This window comes from Eleginops maclovinus, chromosome 9 (assembly GCF_036324505.1).
Source record: "Eleginops maclovinus isolate JMC-PN-2008 ecotype Puerto Natales chromosome 9, JC_Emac_rtc_rv5, whole genome shotgun sequence".
NCBI lineage: Eukaryota > Metazoa > Chordata > Actinopteri > Perciformes > Eleginopidae > Eleginops > Eleginops maclovinus.
In genome coordinates this window covers 5,392,591-5,413,004 of record NC_086357.1, presented here as the reverse complement: position 1 = coordinate 5,413,004, position 20,414 = coordinate 5,392,591, and the positions used below count along the sequence as shown (strand labels likewise).

At 40.2% G+C, this 20,414-nt stretch overlaps 1 protein-coding gene across 3 annotated transcripts; it reads left to right on the top strand.

The window, feature by feature from the left end:
- Window positions 1-773: 773 nt before the first annotated feature.
- On the top strand, window positions 774-20,185 carry uhmk1 (U2AF homology motif (UHM) kinase 1). 3 transcript variants are annotated; one of them, XM_063890888.1, is made up of 10 exons: window positions 774-886; window positions 1,116-1,576; window positions 1,966-2,095; window positions 2,889-3,075; window positions 3,168-3,365; window positions 5,092-5,186; window positions 6,058-6,134; window positions 6,326-6,424; window positions 9,417-9,505; window positions 10,207-20,185. In XM_063890888.1, the coding sequence occupies exons 2-10, from the start codon at window positions 1,270-1,272 to the stop codon at window positions 10,351-10,353; spliced, it is 1,329 nt and encodes a 442-aa protein (XP_063746958.1). In that variant the 5' UTR covers window positions 774-886; window positions 1,116-1,269; the 3' UTR covers window positions 10,354-20,185. The 3 variants fall into 3 exon arrangements, with proteins under 3 accessions (XP_063746958.1, XP_063746957.1, XP_063746959.1); XM_063890889.1 differs by having other exon boundaries at window positions 825-886; window positions 1,088-1,576; XM_063890887.1 differs by having other exon boundaries at window positions 804-1,576.
- The last annotated feature ends 229 nt before the right edge of the window (window positions 20,186-20,414 follow it).

The following is a 20,414-nucleotide window of genomic DNA, read 5'->3' as shown; positions in this document are numbered from 1 at the left end:
TTAAGAGATGCCAGAGACAGGTTTTTAGCTGTGCTGGAGATAACAATATTTGAGATAGTGTATCCTTTCATTTTGGAGTGTCTTTTGACAGTTCATTTCGATACAACACTGAGGTTAAAAAGACAATAAAGTTCAAGTTATTTACTTATCATATGCACCACAGTTACATAATCACAGTGGTGTAAAGTACTAAAGTATTTACTCAAGTATTGTATTTAAGTACAAGTTTGAGATACTTTAAAGCTAAACATGCTTTTTTATGCATTATTATGCAAAAATAATTATGCTACTTAGTACTTCTACTCCACTACATTTCAGAGGTCAATTGTGTACTTTTACTCCCCTACATCTATTTATTTCATTTTAGTCACCTGGTATATTTGGATTAAGATGTGAAATATAATCAACACTTAAATCAGACTTTAGTTCACCTGGAGTAAATTCACAAGCTACCCTGCAGTATACAAACTCATTAAAACTAGTTGCACCTTTACCAGCTTTGAGAACACTTTAATGATCAATAATTTTGTTTCAAAACATATCATATATATTATTCTGAAATGGGCCAATCTGCACAATGAGTACTTAATCTCAGAATTCTGACATTTTTTCAGTACAAAAAAAAATGACATTATTTTTCACATCACCAGGAAAATATTTTTATGTGGCCCTAATCCTCTTCCGTACATATCAGTGGTCTGAAATAGAATAGGAAAAATGGCATGTCATGTAAAGAAATGTAAATGTCGTGTTGTGATACGCCTCACCGGCAGGGGGAAGGCTGCCCGAAAGATGCACCAAAAATCTGCAGGCAGTGGTGTAGAACCGGATCTGAGCTTCATATCAACCACCTGAGTTACTATACTTTAGGCAAAACTTTCTCCAGGTAAAAATAACACACTTCTAAGTTATTATACACGATACGACGCCATATTTTGGGGCAAGTTTTTTCCTCCGCGTTAGAGAAGTGTTTTGTGTGTTATTTTAGCCATTTGTATTAGCTAAGTGAGCTAAACGTTGTGTCAGCTATCTAGCGTAAATTCATTTTGACAGCCTCGGTTAGCAGACAGCACTTTAATATGCCCAGGTGTCGCTCTGTTCTCTGCTTTACCAAGGTTGCTGGTGTAGCTGAATTGTCTGTGAGCTGTCGTTGACACGTCCTGGTAGTTTTATGTGGCGCTGACAGAACCTGGGTCGTTTGCAATGCTCCTGCAGCTGCTCCCACCTATCATCTAGCTGCCCGTCTGCTCTCCCATCCACCGCCTGCCCATGGCTCACTGCGGCTCCGCAGAGGCTAGCGCAAAGGCGCAGGCACCGCGTCCTGACAGCATCAAGCTCCCACAGGGTAGTGTCGACCAGGGCATGAAGCCGGTACTTTTTGAGATATTTGGGGAGTTGTGGACCGTCCAGTCCCGGCTCGGCCAAGGAGTCTCGGCCTCGGTGTACCAGGTCAGCTCGGGCAGAGCCAGCACCACCGCCGCTGTCAAGGAGTTTCAGGCTGACACTCAGGGAGGAGACTACGGGTATCACAATGAGAGGTCCGTGCTGGAAGATATCCAGGGACATAAAAACATAGGTAACACAATTTTTTTTAACTAAAATATTGCAGGGTATATGATACTGGCTAATGGTTGTACCCGTATGGTCCTTTTACACAGAGCAAAAAGCCACATTTCTTTAAAAAAATATATCAATTGAATAGAAATGTCCTTGTCATCTGTGGTATACACCTGGTAAAAATAAACAGCAATACCATTTACCAATAGTTATGGCCTGGTTTTGTAATTATGCATATGAGATCAACACAGGATCTGTACCAGACTTTTAAATGTGCCACGGTGTTGTTCTGCCTGGGTCATTATCCTGTAGTAAATGCTCCAGTCTAGTAAGAGGGTTTTTTTTACCTGAAAAAATGCATCTGTTTAAGCCTAGCTGTTTGCACTGACAGCTCTCTTCTCCTATTAGTGACACTGTATGGGGTGTTCACTAACTACAGCTGTATGGGGGTTGCCACCCGCTGTCTGCTGCTGGAGCTCCTGGATGTCAGCGTGTGTGATCTGTTGGTGAGAGGCAGTAGTGGTACCCAGGGTGGAAGGTAAGTGAAGTCATGCCTCTGCTTCTCATACATTATAGATCAGACTGCAGCAGGTGGCCAGGGCATCAGATTAGCTCCACCATGTTTAGATTTGAGAGTCACATGTGCACATTTATTTGTATGGATTTAAAGTGGAATTGTTTGTGGTTCTTTTAAATAGCCAGTGTAGCACATACAGTAGATGTAGGTTGGCACACCCCCAGTATGGAGGAACAGACACGAGTACCACAGGAAGATTAGCAATGAACCGATGGGGGCAGTAGCAAAACATATTTTAGACACACTTAAAAAACAATATATCTGTAAAGTGTACGCTATATTGAGATCACTTTCGCCGTCAGGCAGCTCTTCCAGACTGGAAAATTTTCAATGCTCTCTTCAATGCTACTAGACTCCATTGACCAGGTAATTTTACCTGGCAGAACATGCACCAGCAGAGCAACATGGTTAACTCAGTTGCAACTTATTCAACAAACAAAATAAGAGCAAAATATGTAACTTGATATAGTTACACAGCTAGGATAATATTTCTAGTTGGCTATATGTGACTTATGACTGAGTTACTACTGACATTGAACTCTCCTTTTAAATGCGACCAGGTCCTAATAGTAATCAGTCAGAGGAGATTCAGACGATTTGAAAATGGCAGCATACATGATTTATGTGGCCATCACAAACAAAAAAAACGTTACGAAAGATAATATAATGGATGCTGGTGAGTGCAGCCACTGTGAAGCCTTCTCTAATTGAGCCTAAGCTCCAGGTTTAACTTGATTTTTGCTGTTTCTGTCAGGCCCCAGCAGAGCCACTCCATGTGGCTGGTGCAGCACTGTGCCAGAGACATCCTGGAGGCTCTCTCCTTCCTCCACAGGAAAGGCTACGTCCACGCCGACCTCAAGCCACGCAACATTCTCTGGAGCGCCGATGATGAGTGTTTCAAGCTCATCGACTTCGGCCTCAGCTTCAAAGAGGGCAACCAGGTGGGTGCCTGGAAGTTTAAAGGCTAGTTTAGGGAGCAGCTAGGGTAGTACATGTTTAATTTGTAGCTCATCTCTTACCTCACTTTCTCCAGGATGTCAAATACATCCAGACAGATGGGTACCGGGCCCCAGAGGCGGAGCATCAGAACAGCCTCGCTCAGGAAGGGTTGGAGCTATTGGGGGATTCTGGCTGCACCTCTGCTGTGGACATGTGGAGCCTGGGCATCATCCTGTTGGAGATGTTCTCAGGAATCAAACTCAAAGAGACCATCCGCACACAGAAGTGGAAGGTACTGTATGACAAAGCTCTCTCTGTAATTTTTATCATACGTATACCTCAACTATGAGAGACAGAATGAGAAAATAAAATCCAGGAAATCACATTGTAGGATTTTTAATGAATTAATTGGTAAATTCCTCGGTAAAATAAGTATTTGGTCACCTACAAACAAGCAAGATTTCTGGCTCTCACAGACCTGTAACTTCTTCTTTAAGAGGCTCCTCTGTCCTCCACTCGTTACCTGTATTAATGGCACCTTTTTGAACTCGTTATCAGTATAAAAGACACCTGTCCCCAACCTCAAACAGTCATACTCCAAACTCCACTATGGCCAAGACCAAAGAGCTGTCAAAGGAGACCAGAGACAAAATTGTAGACCTGCACCAGGCTGGGAAAACTGAATCTGCAATAGGTAAGCAGCTTGGTGTGAAGAAATCAACTGTGGGAGCAATTATTAGAAAATGGAAGACATACAAGACCACTGCTAATCTCCCTCGATCTGGGGCTCCACGCAAGATCTCACCCCGTGGGGTCAAAATGATCACAAGAACGGTGAGCAAAAATCCCAGAACCACACGGGGGGACCTAGTGAATGACCTGCAGAGAGCTGGGACCAAAGTAACAGAGGCTACCATCAGTAACACACTATTACACCATGTATGTTGAGTTGTTGGAGGAGCACGCGACATAAGATTTTCATTGCCAACATATACGCTGTATCTGCTGTGCATATGACAAATAAAACCTTGAAACCTTGAAACTATGCCGCCAGGGACTTAAATCCTGCAGTTCCAGACGTGTCCCCCTGCTTAAGCCAGTACATGTCCAGGCCTGTCTGAAGTTTGCTAGAGGGCATTTAGATGATCCAGAAGAGGATTGGGAGAATGTCATATGGTCAGATGAAACCAAAATAGAACTTTTTGGTAAAAACTCAACTCGTCGTGTTTGGAGGAGAAAGAATGCAGAGTTGCATCCAAAGAACACCATACCTACTGTGAAGCATGGGGGTGGAAACATCATGCTTTGGGGCTGTTTTTCTGCAAAGGGACCAGGACGACTGATCCGTGTAAAGGAAAGAATGAATGGGGCCATGTATCGTGAGATTTTGAGTGAAAACCTCCTTCCATCAGCAAGGGCACTGAAGATGAAGCGTGGCTGGGTCTTTCAGCATGACAATGATCCCAAACACACCGCCAGGGCAACGAAGGAGTGGCTTCGTAAGAAGCATTTCAAGGTCCTGGAGTGGCCTAGCCAGTCTCCAGATCTCAACCCTATAGAAAATCTTTGGAGGGAGTTGAAAGTCCGTGTTGACCAGCGACAGCCCCAAAACATCACTGCTTTAGAGGAGATCTGCATGGAGGAATGGGCCAAAATACCAGCAACAGTGTGTGAAAACCTTGTGAAGACTTACAGAAAACGTTTGACATCTGTCATTGCCAACAAAGGGTATATAACAAAGTATTGAGATGAACTTTTGTTATTGACCAAATACTTATTTTCCACAATAATTAGAAAACAAATTCTTTAAAAATCCTACAATGTGATTTCCTGGATTTTTTTTCTCATTCTGTCTCTCATAGTTGAGGTATACCTATGATAAAAATTACAGGCCACTCTCATCTTTTTAAATGGGAGAACTTGCACAATTGGTGGCTGACTAAATACTTTTTTGCCCCACTGTATATATAAGACAGAGCATATCCTTTGTGTCCTTAATCTGTTTTCCTCTTCTTCAGGATAACAGTGCTGCCATTGTCGACCATCTTTTTGCCAGCAATAGTGTGGTGTGCCCTGCCATCCCTGTCTATCACATCAGAGACCTTATCAAAAGGTACGCTCTACACACACAGCTGTGGATTCACACGCTTTGATTTGACTATACTGTGTATTGACCAGACTTCCTGTATAAGCAGAGTTATTTTTTCTATAGTCACTTTTTAACATTTTTAGTAAACTACCACAGACTTCCCTTTACCCAAATATTTAACAAAAAAAATGGAGAATACAGGAAAGGACAAAAAGACTCTAACATCATTTAGAATACAAGAACAGAAAAGTGCACAATAATAAGCAACTCAACAAGACTAGAAACACCCAAAAAACGAAGGAATATTTAATAAACACTACAGGGTAGAACACATCATTTAGGAAATTCAACATTTTGTTTGTTTGGTTGTTACGACAATATCTTCCTAAAATGTTTTAAAGATAACAAGCTCTTGATATTGTTTGTGTTGGTATTTCTTCCAGGCATGTTTTGTTTTGTAAAAAAAGGAAGCAAAGAGTATCATCCCGTCTCATCCAAGCACTTTGGAAATCACAATTGAAGAAATTGTAAAAAACAATGATTTTTGTAACTTAATAATAATTTGTTACCTGATTTAATTTTGAAATCCAGGAAAATTCTTTTATTTTGCAGTGCAAGTCTCTGTGTTTTCCGGTAGGAGAAAAAAAAGAATACGAGATGTCGAGGCCATGTTTTCCACTTTCACCATCGATTCTGTTGTAAACTGCTGCAAGTAAATGTTCAGTTTGGACTAGACTTGCTTTGATCATTATTCCACTACAGAACAATGATCATATATTTATGTATAACCTCGAATATCAGACAAATATAAATGTCACATATGGTGATACCTGAAAAGTGGAAAGAGGTCTTGTTAAAGTTTGTGAAAGTTGCTAATGTATATCTCTGTCTGCAGCATGCTTCTCAACAAACCAAAGCAAAGATGCTCTGCTAAAACTGCCCTGCTGAGCCCGTTCTTCAGTATTCCCTTTGGTATGTTGAAATATATAAAACGTCCTCCTCGAGTAATGTCTCTGAGTCATATTTATGTGTGTGTGTGTGTGTGTGTGTGTGTGTGTGTGTGTGTGTGTGTGTGTGTGTGTGTGTGTGTGTGTGTGTGTGTGTGTGTGTGTGTGTGTGTGTGTGTGTGTGTGTGTGTGTGTGTGTGTGTGTGTGTGTGTTAGCTCCTCACATTGAGGACCTGGTCCTGCTGCCCACCCCTGTCCTGCGCCTGCTCAACCTGATTGATGACAGCCATCTGCACAATGAAGAGGAGTATGAAGGTACACCATTTCTTTCCTGAACTTAATTTAAAGGTCTCCTATTATGCTATATTTGGAAAATATATTGTAGGGCAATACTTATATAAAACATGTCTGTGAAGTATTTTGCTCAAAATACCAAACAGATCACCCATCCTGAAGTGATGATTCTGTGACTGTTGCTTTAAATTTGAGCTGAGCTGAAGCTGGCCGCGCCCCTTTGGAGCGTCATGCAGCTCTCTCTCTGAAGAGAGAAGTTTCTAAAGGAGAAACTCAGCTAAACACTGCCGTGATTAAACGCCATATTATGTTCCAAACCACATCCAGCATTATTTCTGAAACTTCTCAGTGTTTACCACTAGAACAGAGACATTATATGTATTATATAGGGCTGTTTTCGACTAAGGATTTTCATAGTCGAATCTGATTCGTCAGATTTTGCCGTAGTCGACTGATAGTCGAACCTTTTTTTTTTTCAGATAGCAGCTTTATATTTTTCCGTTTCAAACAAAAGAGCTCAAAAAACATGGTAGGTGTGAAACAAATACCTTTATTTATTTAAAGCCAGATGAACGAAACTGGGCATATTAAACATCACAACAGTTCACATAAAATCGGAACAAAATGGCTTCAAAAACAACAACGTGCCAAAACATGCCATTATCGCTCAGTTAAGAACCTATTTCTTGGCTTTTAATTCACAGTTTACACTCGGGAATCGGGATAAAATAAATAAATAATTAAACTTATCGCAACAGCCTGGAACTAGTGCAAAATGACATAACACTTCTTTCCAGCCCTGGCCCTTTAAGCTCCCATCGCCTGTCCATCTCCTCGGACAGCGTAGTCTTGATGATCTTTGTGGTTCGACTGTCGTCCGCATGCACCACCAAATGTCTTTTTTTAATATTCATAAGCATGGGGACAGTGGCAGACAGGGATGCATTATTTTCTCTGCCAGAGTGATCATTGGTTTAAGAACAGCGACAATGTCCTCTGCTGTGCGCCACTGTGATGTGGATAGCTCCAGGTCACGATCGGACCGTTTGCTCACACTGTCATCTGTGAGCACGGCTGAAACTGGCCCCTTCTGTTCGATCAAGCGATCGAGCATCAAATAAACAGAGTTCCAACGGGTGACAACATCCTGCATCAGTTTATGCTGAGGAACATTCTGTTGTTTCTGTTTATCTTGAAGTGCTGTGGTGGCCTTTGCGCTTTTTTTGAAATGAGAAACCAAGCGCCTTGCAGCAGCAACAGTGCGGCAAATGGGGTCCTGCTTCAGAGCGCTGTTTATGCAGAGTTGTAATGTGTGGCCCGCGCAGCGCACCCCTTTCATATTTCCCCAGGAGGGCTGCTGGACCAACTGGTTGGTGCACGCAACCATGGTTGGTGCACGCAACCATGTTTGCTGCGTTGTCACAGAAACGATCTTACTTGGAATGTCCCACTCGCAAATGATCTCCGTCAGTTCTCGTACAATGTGATCGGCTGTGTGACTGTCCCCCCTTTTTGTTTCTAAAACAAAACTCTCCAGTCGCCAGTCTCCAGTGATGAAATTTGATGTGACTGTGAGATAAGCCTCCATCTGAAGCGAGGTCCAGATATCAGTTGTGAAACTGACAGCTTCACAGTCCTGTATTGCCCTGTATATCTCTGACCGTGTCGATAGATATTTTGTGTGCACGATATCCATCATAGCTCTTGTAGGGAGGGTGTAGCCTGGCTCAAGTGTGCGCAAGAGTTCTTTAAATCCCCCACCCTCAACAATGCGCACAGGCTTCATATCAAGTGCCACAAACTCCGCAATCTGTTCAGTAATTTCCCTTTTTCTCTTCTCTGAAAGTGGTGGTCTCAAATCAAGTTTTTTTTGCGTTAATCTCGGGGCCGCCGCTGATGCAGACGTGCCGGCTGAGTTGTCGTCATGACACTGCGGGTGTAACTGTAAATGATAGAATAATATAACAATAATATTTTAATGCCTGTATTGATAAAAGACTGGTAGAACTGTTTGTTTGTTTGTAAAGTTAACAAGCCTTACCCGCTTCAAATGATATGCCATGTTGGTTGTCGTCGTGTGATATGCAAGAACCTGCTCACACAACTTACACTTCACTTTCTTCGGGTCATCTTTAACCTTTTCAAAATAGTTCCACACTTTTGATGTCTTTTTAGTAGCCATTGTGAGCCAATAAATCCGTAAACACTAACGGTCCTGTGTGCTGCTCACCTGCGCTCATTTGGATTGCGCAACTGCAGTGGGTGTGATTTATTAATACTGTAATAAACTAAGACTACCATTTAAACGAACAAATCATTGGAACTCTTTATTAACATAAAATAGACAGATTTTGCTTTAAAATAGGCTTTTTTATAACAAAAAAAGACATTCTATGTAACAATTAATGCTCGGCAGCCGCGGGCACCCCATATAGTCAGAATGGTATGGTCTTTGTTGTATAACAACATTTTACGAAGATTCGACTACGAGGTTCATAGTCCAATCAGACCTCTCCGAATCGAATCGTCGAATAGTCGAATATTGGAGGTCAGTCCTAGTATTATATAAGCAACAACTCTTAAGTCCCTCCTGCAGACGTCCTGCACAGAGACACAGACACTCAAAGGTTCTGCAGAGGGGATTCAGCTCGCGACTGTATATGGGGGATGATAGGTTGAGACGTGTCATGTGGCGGGGACATTGCCAGGAGTTCAATGGAAATCCAGCCCACATTTCGGTTGTGACATCATATCGGCAGAAAATCTTGATCAGCTCGTTTGTACACCCATTTTTACAGATATGGGTAAGGAGGAAAAGAGAGAGGGTTGTATTTTCTGACACTTTGGCAGTCTCCTTACACACCGGGGACAAATATTTATGTATAAAAGCCAAAAAGTGAGTTTTGCACAATAGGGGACCTTTAATTAAATGAATTTCAAAGTTGATTTCCTGTTTCTTTCAAGTCAGCAGGAGTAAAAAGCTTGTCCAATTATCTGTCATTATTTCTCCCAGACATCCTGGAGGACATGAAAGAGGAGTGCCAGAAATACGGCTCTGTGGTGTCTCTGCTCATCCCCAAAGAGAACCCAGGCAAAGGGCAGGTGAGACTGATCTGTAAACCCATGGTTTTCATAACTTATTTAAACTTAACTGAAAATGGAGTTTTGAAAGAAAAAACATTATTCCAGTGTTATTTTTATCATTTTTCATATTTACAGACCTCGTGAGGTTCTTGCATAACAAATGTTATGAAAACTCAGGCAGTTCTTAAATATATTTTTTTAATTGAGGTCAAGTAAGACCTTGCGTGCAATATACCCCTTAGTAGTAGTTGAATATAATCCAGTATACTAGTACCCTTACTATACTGACAGTGTTCTCTCCTGTAAGGCAAGTTTATTTATTATTTAGTTATATAGCACGTTTCACAAAAACACAAAGCAATTCACAGTTGCTAGGTCATCCCTAGAGGACAGGGGCCTATTTATTGATTAAACTCCTTTTAATATTCCTGTCTGTTTCTCCAAATGGGGGAATACATCTAGTTGTACTTACAACTAAGAATAATTACATGATACAACCCACGATCAAAATCCAAACCATCCATTTCATAAAAAGTAACACAACACAGATATCATTCATTTTAAATGCCGCTGTGTGGCTTGAGATTACCCCGCGTCTGATACTCTTCCAGTGGTCTTTAATTTGAAACACAGTCATGACAGCGACCAGAGGGTGAGTCAGGTTCATCACACGTTTAGTCATTCACCTTCTATCTCCTCAAAATGTGTCTCTCCATCAGGTGTTCGTAGAGTACGCCAACTCCTCTGACTCCAAGGAGGCTCAAAGGCTGCTGACGGGCCGCACCTTCGATGGGAAGCTGGTGGTGGCCACCTTCTACCCTCTCAGCGCGTACAAAAGAGGTTACTTATACCAGACCGTGCAGTGAAGCCCTTAAGCTCAATTCCCACCTAAGCACCATTAGCATGATAAACACAGGGGAGAAGAAGTTTCTACTACAGGCAAGTTCTGAGTGTTTAACCTGTAGTTTGAATTTGTATTTGTATTATTCAGTTATGAGCGTAGTTCAACGTTCTGCATTTCATTCATGTTGTTTTGTATCGGAGTGAATAGGTGTTACATGCAGAGGATAAATTGAACTCAGCTGATACATTTTATTTGAGCTGCCTCCAGTCTGCACATAGCACATCCATCTTCAGGGTGAGCTGCAGCTACATCTTCTACTGACTCACTGAGTACAGTTCTTCCTGTTCTAGCTTCCATTTCACTGTCATTTAACAGTGTGTAGTAGGAGAAAAAGTGTTCTGATGTTTGTGGACAAAGCAAAAGCCGTTAAAAAATAAATGTAATGTTTCAGAATCTGTGCTCGACATTTAATATGAAAGTGAACACTTATCTCATCAGCTGAGTCAGGGACGTGGTTAGAAATATGTAGCAGGATAACACTGATCTCCCAGGGGTGTATACGGGAGCTTTATGTCTGTTAAAGGGACCCTATTATTTTGGGGGTTTCCCTTTCTTGTGGTGTGTTATATAGGTTTTTGTGCATGTAAATGGTCTGCAAAAACTAAAATCCCAAAGTTCCCTCCAAAGGATGTTTCTCTCCCACACAACCCCAACCCCCGCTCCTCTGCCTGAAACACCATTGGAGTCCTTTGTTTACTTCAGTAATATAGTGACATCACAATTTAACCCTTGTGCTCCTATTGGCTAGCACTTCAACACATTGTATGTGATAGGCTAAGGGGTGGGACATCTGTAAGCGAATGACCAATCACAACAGACCCCCCGCCCCCCCCCCCAACCGGCACATACTCTCTGCCATTATGAGCAAGCTGAATTGTCTAAAACCTTTTTCTAGTTGGAAAATGAGTACACCAACTAAAATAGAAGTGGCAATGGAAAACCTCTTCTAAGTTCTGCTGAATTTCCTGAATGGGAAGAAAAGGCTTGACTCACACTTTTTATTGTTTTCTGTTAGCAAGTGTTCTGGATTGAACCTGGTATATTTTGGTACCACCTCTGCCAAGGTTACAAAGCATGCTTAACATTCTGAAAGGTGGCGTTAAAACACTGTAGAGCACTAATAATAGGGCAACATGGGACATCCTGCGATCTCCTGGCATTTAAAAAATGCTACGCTGTCATCAATCGTGACTGCAATTTTGTCTTTTCACTTCCGTGATTTTAAGGCCTCCCAATAATAATAATAATAATAATGTATAATGTACTGAAAAAAATAGAGAAAAGCATGTGGTACCAAAAGCAAGCCCAATAAGGCCTCTCTGCAGTACAAATAATGTATAACTTCAGCTAAGTACGCTTTCATTTGTTCATAGGATATCCTAGTCGTAGTCTTGTTAATTATAGTCTTGAAAAACACAGCTGCCAGTACATGTATTGAGTAGTTTAAAACTACTGTGTGTAACATGTGTAGCATCTTCAATGCTTACTAATGTCCTGGTTGAAATTGGAGGAATGTATGTGTTTCGCCAAAGTTGGACATTTAAAAAAATACACATAGTAGCTTTAAGGGTTGTGTAGAACTATGCATATGAAACTTGAAGAGGGATTTTGCAGTGGCTACAATATACTGACTTTTTATCTATAGTTTGTGCATGAGCTAGTGGTCCGTTGATGGAATGTAAGCCCTGTGAGAATAAGTTTTACCGAAGAGTCACATAGAGGTGTTTCCTACTTAAGTTTCAAGAAATGTGGCTAGTCACGCACAAAATATTGAGGTTTATTAGTCAATTTTGTGACAGATATCCTTGTTTAAGTGTTAGTGTTAGCAACAAAGTTACATCATTTTGTCCGATTATATTGGTAATACCAGGGTGGTGAGACAGTTTTAATAATGAGGAAAAGAGTCAGGAAGCTTGGCCTGTTTGCAGTGGAATGTTACTTTTATCTGTTGTTTTATTCCTTTGCTTCCACTTTGTGATAACAGTGGGTATGCAGTACCCATTAATCCCACATTTTGTCACATGTATTTATATATACACCACTCAAGTGCCCCATGACATTCAAGCTAGCCAAATAACCAAAATGCTGCTATAATACTGTGTTCACACCAAACACGAAGATAATAGTTTACTTGCATTACTCAAGCAGGTTTGTCCGTGAGATTATGTTCAATTCGCCTTAGTTCATATGGCTGTAACAATCTAATTTACTACAGTGTTATCAAACCAAAATGAACTGAAATGTATTGCCATAAATGGATAAAAAATATGATTTATATAAACCCACTGGCAATTCTGAGGTTTATTATTGATGAACACCCACACTACAACCATTTTCCTCCATTTTTATCAACAATGTCAGGGCCTCAGTGTAATAACATTTATTGCACGGATGATGCTTTTCGCAGGTGTAACACGTCTTTGCGTTGACTTTGGATGTAATTTGCATTTGATGTGAACCCACACCCTAATGATAGGTTGTGCTACACTCGCATGTGTCAATTACTTGAGTAGCCCAAGCCTACGCAGATGCCTTAGAAAATCATTCACTTCCAAAAGAAAAAACCCTACCCAACTGACTGTTAGGGACAACAAGATGGGGCAGCCATCTTTCTATGCTTCCATGTAAGGCTGTAGATTTTCCCTGTATTCTTGTTAAAGTCATACTATGTAACTGAACTGTGGACAATGCCACTACATTTAACAGTGATGGTATATTGCTAATGCTAGTATTACCTACTGTAAATGCTAAACAGATGGTGGTAGCTAAATGATATAAATGCTATTAAAGAGGTTCTATAACTTAAGATAGCACATTACATTTAGCACCAATTGTATATGTACACTTCTTGTCCCCTAATTAGATGTGGTCTAATGTATTTATATTTTATTATGATATTAACTTATCCAACAAACTATTTAGAAATACATATAGCTAGGGTGTTAGCGAGCGTCAGTTGAAGTTAGCTTAAAAAGTTGACACAGTTTCACTGATGTTAACGCTCAGTGTTTCTAAGAGAAAAATCGGTTTGTCTCAAACTAACATTATTTTCTCCTGATTTGGTCGGCTAAATACGCTGTTTGTCAGAATGCTCAGAAGTTACGTGGCTTGTGAAATGTTTTCCCAATATTAACGTTGACTCTTGCGCAAAACAATCCGTCATAATCTGCACTCTCGTTCACCTTCTGCTAGTCCACTAAAAAGGGGGAGGCAGTGTTGAAACCCAAGTGACACAGATTCAGGAAATTGTCTCGTTTTACTAAACAGTCTCTTATGCTATATCATGGTTCACATAAAATACTGCTTTGCATTTAGTAGTTCCATTTTGCTCAAATGCAAAGCAGTTGTGACAGTAGCACAATAGGAAGATGCAGGAAGTCTCCTAAGTGACTCGGTAACATTAAACAATAAAAACCCTTCTCTCTGAGACTTTTTTAAATTTAATAAAGTGTTCCTTTCACTCCAAGAAAGTATGTCTAAGTTCATAAATATTTCAAAACATAAAAAGTCTAGGGTAGTTGTAGTTTTGTCAGTCGTAGTACGACAACATTATTTTATTTTTTTACCAAATGCATATTTATATTCCTCTAATGTGAATGTTAAAGTTTCCCCTAGAGAGCGTCACAGTTTGTTTACTGACAGTCAAAATCAGCTTAGATGCACTGTACCTGATCAAATAACAAGCTGGCTAATAAAGCGCTATAAGTATGATTTTGGAAGTAGAACTTTCTTTGCTTGTGTTGGATAATGCATGGCAAATGAATGTGCGCAATATTCAGCAATGAATCGCTTGTTCTTTGAACTATTGGAAAAATGGCCCCAGTCTCAGAACCCAAGTGAGAGTGAGTATTTCTCAAAACCTGATGATTTATTTTGGCTTTTTTGCACTCCTTGTGTGAAACTGAGACTGGGATTGGGGAGAAAAGGAGGGGTATGGCATGCAAAAAATGGCCTAAGGATGGAATCGAACCTGGGACGATGTGGTAGCCTGTTGGTTTCCCAGGTGGCCTCAGTGGGCTGTCTCACGACTTGGTAATATTGTTTTATAGTTGGCATTAATCCCTTTTTGGGACGTGACCACTAAGTTACAAACAGCTTATAAAAACTGAAGCACAAAGGAAAAGTTAAGAGATGACAGTTAAACGACAGCAGATGATTATATTCCGTGGCCATTGGCAGGAATCCACTGTTATAGCCACACTGCCATAGTTGAATTCACTTCAACATGATCAGTTTATAACTGATTAATTTGTTTATTTGTCATCTTGTATCACATACTGGACAATGCAAATGATGCTGATAACGGAACATCTATGTTTGGTGTGCATTAATGTTAGTTTAAGTTGTGAATGGAGTTTGGATGTTAGTAGTTTATGGGTTAGTGTACACAAACTCTCATTCTTGTCCGTGCTCTCGCAAGACTTGACATCAGACCCTCAACATAAATGCACTGCGTGTGACAATACTGACACCTGCTGGAAGCATATGCAGTGAAGCTCCTCATATAAGTTTCAAAAGGAGTATTTAATAAAAGGATGCAGCAGTAGGTTTTACAAAAGTTTCACAGCTGTGGCTCAATAGCCCGGTACACGCGTCCACAGGCCGCTGACTGAGTGGAGCTCATCAGTAGTTACTGTCTGGCGGTCCGGAACAAAAGAGAGCTCGATTCTACAATACAAACATGTTTTATAGAACCACCCCTTTCCGATCAAAAAATAAACAACTTCAAAATAAGACGTGCTCCGGTCTCGTGCTCTCATTGGTTGGCAGCGGGGGCTGGATCCTGTTGGCCGCTTGTCACATGGGGTACTCCGGACTCCTCTATAGGCTGACGTCGTCGGGGGCGAGTCCTCTTATGACGTCACCGTCGCCATCTTGTTAGCAATGTCCTGAAGCTCTCACCTACGATATTCTATTATGCAATCCTTCTGAGGTTTATCAGGTATTAAACACGCCATAGTATTATTGCAGCATCAATGAGTGAGAGGTAGAGGCGGTGTGTTTAGTATGTAACTCCACGCGTCCTTCTCCCTATACTCGTATATACACAATACAATATTAGCTATATGCTATCTGAGGCTAAAAACAACATCCGGTAATACTACCGGAATTGGACATATATGATCCGTCCAGAAACAGTGAATTATCTTTTAATGTTCCGCTCCAATATATTGATTATTTCTAACAGTAGCTTTGACATAAACCTGAGTAATACAACTGTATGCCACATTTACTTAGTAAAGGGCACAGCACGTTTCCCAATAATGGCTGCAACTCGAGATGTGACCGCCCGCTTTATGGAAAAATAAGAATGCTTACTAATGAGTACTGCATTTGCAAAAAGTTGGTACATTCTGAATTAAGCATTACTAGTCTGAGAAATTGGCTTAAAGCACCTGCAATTGATTTAGTTATTCTACTCAAATATTTATTGTGGGTGCTGTTGACCTGAAAGATTTAAAAAATCACGTTGTTCGCTGCGTCCTGTAGCTCACTTCAGTCAAATCCTGAAAAAATGTTTCTTACTAGCTGAGCTGTCGGATAACCAAAAGCAGCCTTGTTTGTTTATACAATGATTGTTACTTATATGATTTTATGATTCTGTACTTTTATTTATTATATAACCATACAATTGTTTTTTTCACTAGGGTGCAGTGTTTTTGTTCAACATTGTAAAGCGTTGTACATGTGGTTAAGGCTCACTGTGACAACCGATCAAACTTCACATGAATATTTTTAGTTGAGCGGCATTATGAGATCAGTACATCAGTAGCTATATCAGACCTTTTAAATCTTTGACATAAAACAAAAAACTGTTTGTAGCATATCCCTCCGAATGGTGGTCTGACACTTGACTGGTGATTTTAGATTTATTGCAAATCCACAACCAACGTAAGAGCTGTGTACAGACACAAAACAACAAATATACGTTAGCTTACTCCTAACATTACCATAGCCTTCCCCGTACACACGTGGAGCTAAAGCTAACGCTAACTTATTTAAACAAACAATTAAGTGAGTTTATACAGTATAACAACGAATTCTAAGCAATCTTTGCATTACAGTCTTACTACATAAACAAACCTTGTGCCTCTTCGGGGGGCTGCTTATACATTAAATGTGTCACATTTTCTTTTACTTTCGCCGTTATGAACCGTGTCTCCGTACTTTTCCATTCAGTAGCAACTTCCTGTCAAGACCCTAGCGTCGCCTTCAAAATAAAAGCATCTATAATTAAAACAGGAAATAAGACAAATTAAGCTTAGTTATCAAAAAATATGCAGTAAAGACAACTCAAACTTTGTCCCTCCCCCAGAGCTACATCCTTAGATTTCAAAAGACACAAATTGGGTTAGTTACACTGTTAATGTGAAGATTTGTAGGAGCTGGACCCAGACGATATTAGGCTACATTCACAAGTGGTAAAATGGCTCTGCTACGACATGTCGTTTTCCTATGGAGAGAGCCCGACCACCCTCTCTGTTGGTGCCACCTGAAAATATTGAAATTATTTAAACTTTGACCTCGATTGCCACTGACCTTTCGACTCGCAACCAATCAGATGACAGCAAGCTGCGCCACCTAACTAGCTGTTTTCACTGCAAGGTTCTGCACCCAACCCCGCGTTGAGTAAAGAGCAAATCGGGTATCGTGAATGCAGATCGTACTCTTGACAGATTGCACACACTATCTCTTTGATTGACTTATCAGTTAAGGGTTCAGCACTAATGCAACATATTTACTTGCTCACCATTATCAGTCACATCAGTGAGAAAGAAGCACAGTACTGTCTTGAGGAATTGTATTTGTTAGTGTATACTATAATGTTGAACTTTGTTGATATCACACTCCAGTGGATTGATTCTAGTCTGTAGTGAGGCACCACCTGGCACATGATTTGGCCCATGCATTCTTTGTCAGTGTGCTGGTATTAGTCCTCAGAACAGCATTCAAGAGTGTTGGAATACTTTTTGTGTGAGTGGTGGTAGACTGCAGTACTAATGATGAGCAAACAGGGTTGTCAGCAGGGGGAAGAACTGAATTGGATGCCTTTTTAAGAGCTCTGTCACACTTGTTGGGTGATCCTGAACCCAACGTGATTTTCTTCGAATTATTGCTTTATACCACATAGCTGCAATGGGGTTGAATCTGCCTTTTCGTTACCTGCACTTGCTTCAAGTCAAACACAGGACACATACTTCTACTTCCAGCTTATAAAGCTGTGTACTTTTGTATTCCGATTTCTAACTGTCTTCCCATTGATTTGATTTCAATACTGGCTTTGACAGGCTCTTGCAAATGCAACAAAATGTAGTTGTTGTTTTTCCATCAACACTCCATTACATTTGTTGGGTGTTTTAGTCTTAACATTTCAAACACTTCCTTCTCTTTGCACATGTGGGTCTTCTGCTGAAGTGCAGTGTACAAGTCCGATATATTCTTTTGTATCATCTACCGAGACATTTTTATTTTGTCTCTTTGTCTTTGCAGCTCGGCGTGGCTCCTTTTCTACACAGACAGAGACTCAGGGTTGTTCTTTAATTTCATGGCACCTGACCTCTCAGCCTCACTTTATTAGGTGCTCAGCACGTATGTGCATTAGTGTGTGTCTAGATAACCTGGATAGTGTGCATGTCTCTGTGTGTTCAGGTATAGAGGATGACATCGCAGTTGATGTTAATATTGTTTTTGGGGACAGCATTAATAGGTTACAAGAGCTGTCTACCTGTAAGCATGGTACACCTGTCTGAGATAAATATGTTATATTGTGGGGCTATTTTCTTCCATCAGCTTGTTTGGTGTGTGTGTGTGTGTGTGTGTGTGTGTGTGTGTGTGTGTGTGTGTGTGTGTGTGTGTGTGTGTGTGTGTGTGTGTGTGTGTGTGTGTGTGTGTGTGTGTGTGTGTGTGTGTGTGTGTGTGTGTGTGTGTGTGTGTGTGTGTGTGTGTGTGTGTGTGCGCGGCTAAAGCACTGTTTGCCTGCAATCTTAAATGTTGAATCCGAAGGACTCTGAGTTAGTTTGGAACTGAAGAGTGCAGCCAGCCTTTTGTACTGTGATCAATTCTATAGTATCCATTCCTCTGAATAAAGCACACATTATTTAAGGCTCATCCTAAAGTTCTTAACTGCACAAAGGACAAAAGATAAAAGGATCAAATATTAAGACAATTTATCAACTGCTTCGTTATGTTCAACACAGTCAGCTCAAATTGTTCATTCAATTCAAATCCAAAAGCGTCCCGCTGCAGACCTCCAGGCTCAGGCCCACCTTCATCAAAGGACCCATGGTGGGAAATAATGTGTGATAAGGTTAAACATGCTTCATTATTAATAATTGAAGTTTAAATTCCACTTTATTATAATGAGCAATGCTTTGGTTTTATCACATTTCATAATTGATACATAGGCAGATTCTGAGTGTTTATTAAATGCATTGTATCACCACGCAACTCAACCTTCACCTGTAAAACCAAAGTTATCAATACAACCTTAAGTCTATAGAACTATTACTTATAAAGTCAGGTTTCATTAAACAGTAAATAACTTCTACTAGCCTCATGAGTTTGCCAATGCTATCTAGCTATGCTATTGATGTTAGCAAACTGACAGGAAAAAGAAGCAAACAAACGCTTATTATAATGATTTCAGCTAAGATAGGCTGGCTGATGTTGTTAGAATATTAATATTAGCACAATGATAATATAAACTGCAAAATGCTTATTGTAATGCTTTCTCTAACGTAAGCTAGCTATGGTCATGTCATTAGCAAACTAAAGTCAACTTTAACACAACGATAAAAACTGCAAGAAGCCTATAGTTATGATGTCAGCTAATGTTCGCAAGTGAAGCTAACGCAGCCTAGAGCTAACATTAACAAACTCATAAAGTTAGCACAGGTAATTTGCTGCTAAACGTTCCTAACTAACTTTTCAGGTGATGTTAAGGTTGCACTGTTAGCACTGGTGTTTTTGGTAGAGGTTTCGTGGCTTGTTCATTCTGTATCTGGACGAGGTGGCCGATCCTTGAGGTCTGCAGCTTGACCGCATAAGAGCAATCAGACCACAGCAGTGATTACACTTTCAATTTCAATTCCATTTTGAAGCTGTCCTTGTAGTGAAGGTGATGCATATAAAAAGTGTTTACTGGTGGAATAAACAAACTGTGATTTTCTATCAATACCAAATGACTTTTTTTTTTCTAACTCTGATATAAAGCTGCATTTATTGATAGATTTTGCATGCATTTAGCAACACCATATAACCTTTCTGTAAACCTCTGTAAAATTGAGAATGCAAAGTTGGGTTATAACTGTGTATCATTGGCTTTACCAATAACCCCTTTCTTCAATCCATTGTTAATGTAAAAATATGAATAAGTTCAGCTTTGTGTTTCAATATTGGCCGTTTTATAAAAATGGGTCTGATAAGCGCCAATCAGAATAACAGAACATTAAATTAATCAATATCTGTTGAGCTGCACACGCCTAGACCTAACAAATCCTGACCGTCAGACAACCAAATCCAAAATGATTTGATTTTGCAATGTTACTGTTATTATTTTCATTCTGAATACAATCAAATATCCCACAGGTCAAATGGACTAAAAGCAAATGATTATCATTTCTGTTTCAAATATTCTGCTTAAGGAAGCACAATGTGAGAAGATCTCTGTATGCAGGAAACATGTAACGTGTAAAACTGTGTGAGCTAATCTGTGTTTTACAGCCTTCCAATTGAGAATGAATCATGACACTTGTCTTTGAAAATCTCATAATAAAAATTATGATTGACCTGAACTGATGTTTGTCTGCTGTTTTCGGCTCTGAAAGTGACTCATTGGTGGACGGAATAATAACACGGGTATCAGAAAGTACATGTATGCTCTGTGTGACCCTTTGGTTGTTCAACAATAATCTTTGGTGTAGCATGCTTACATTTCAGACTTCAATCCATTCAGAAAAGCCATTTAGAGGTGTGGCTAGTATTCCACCAAGCTAGCACAAACTAATAGTAGGGCTGGAGACA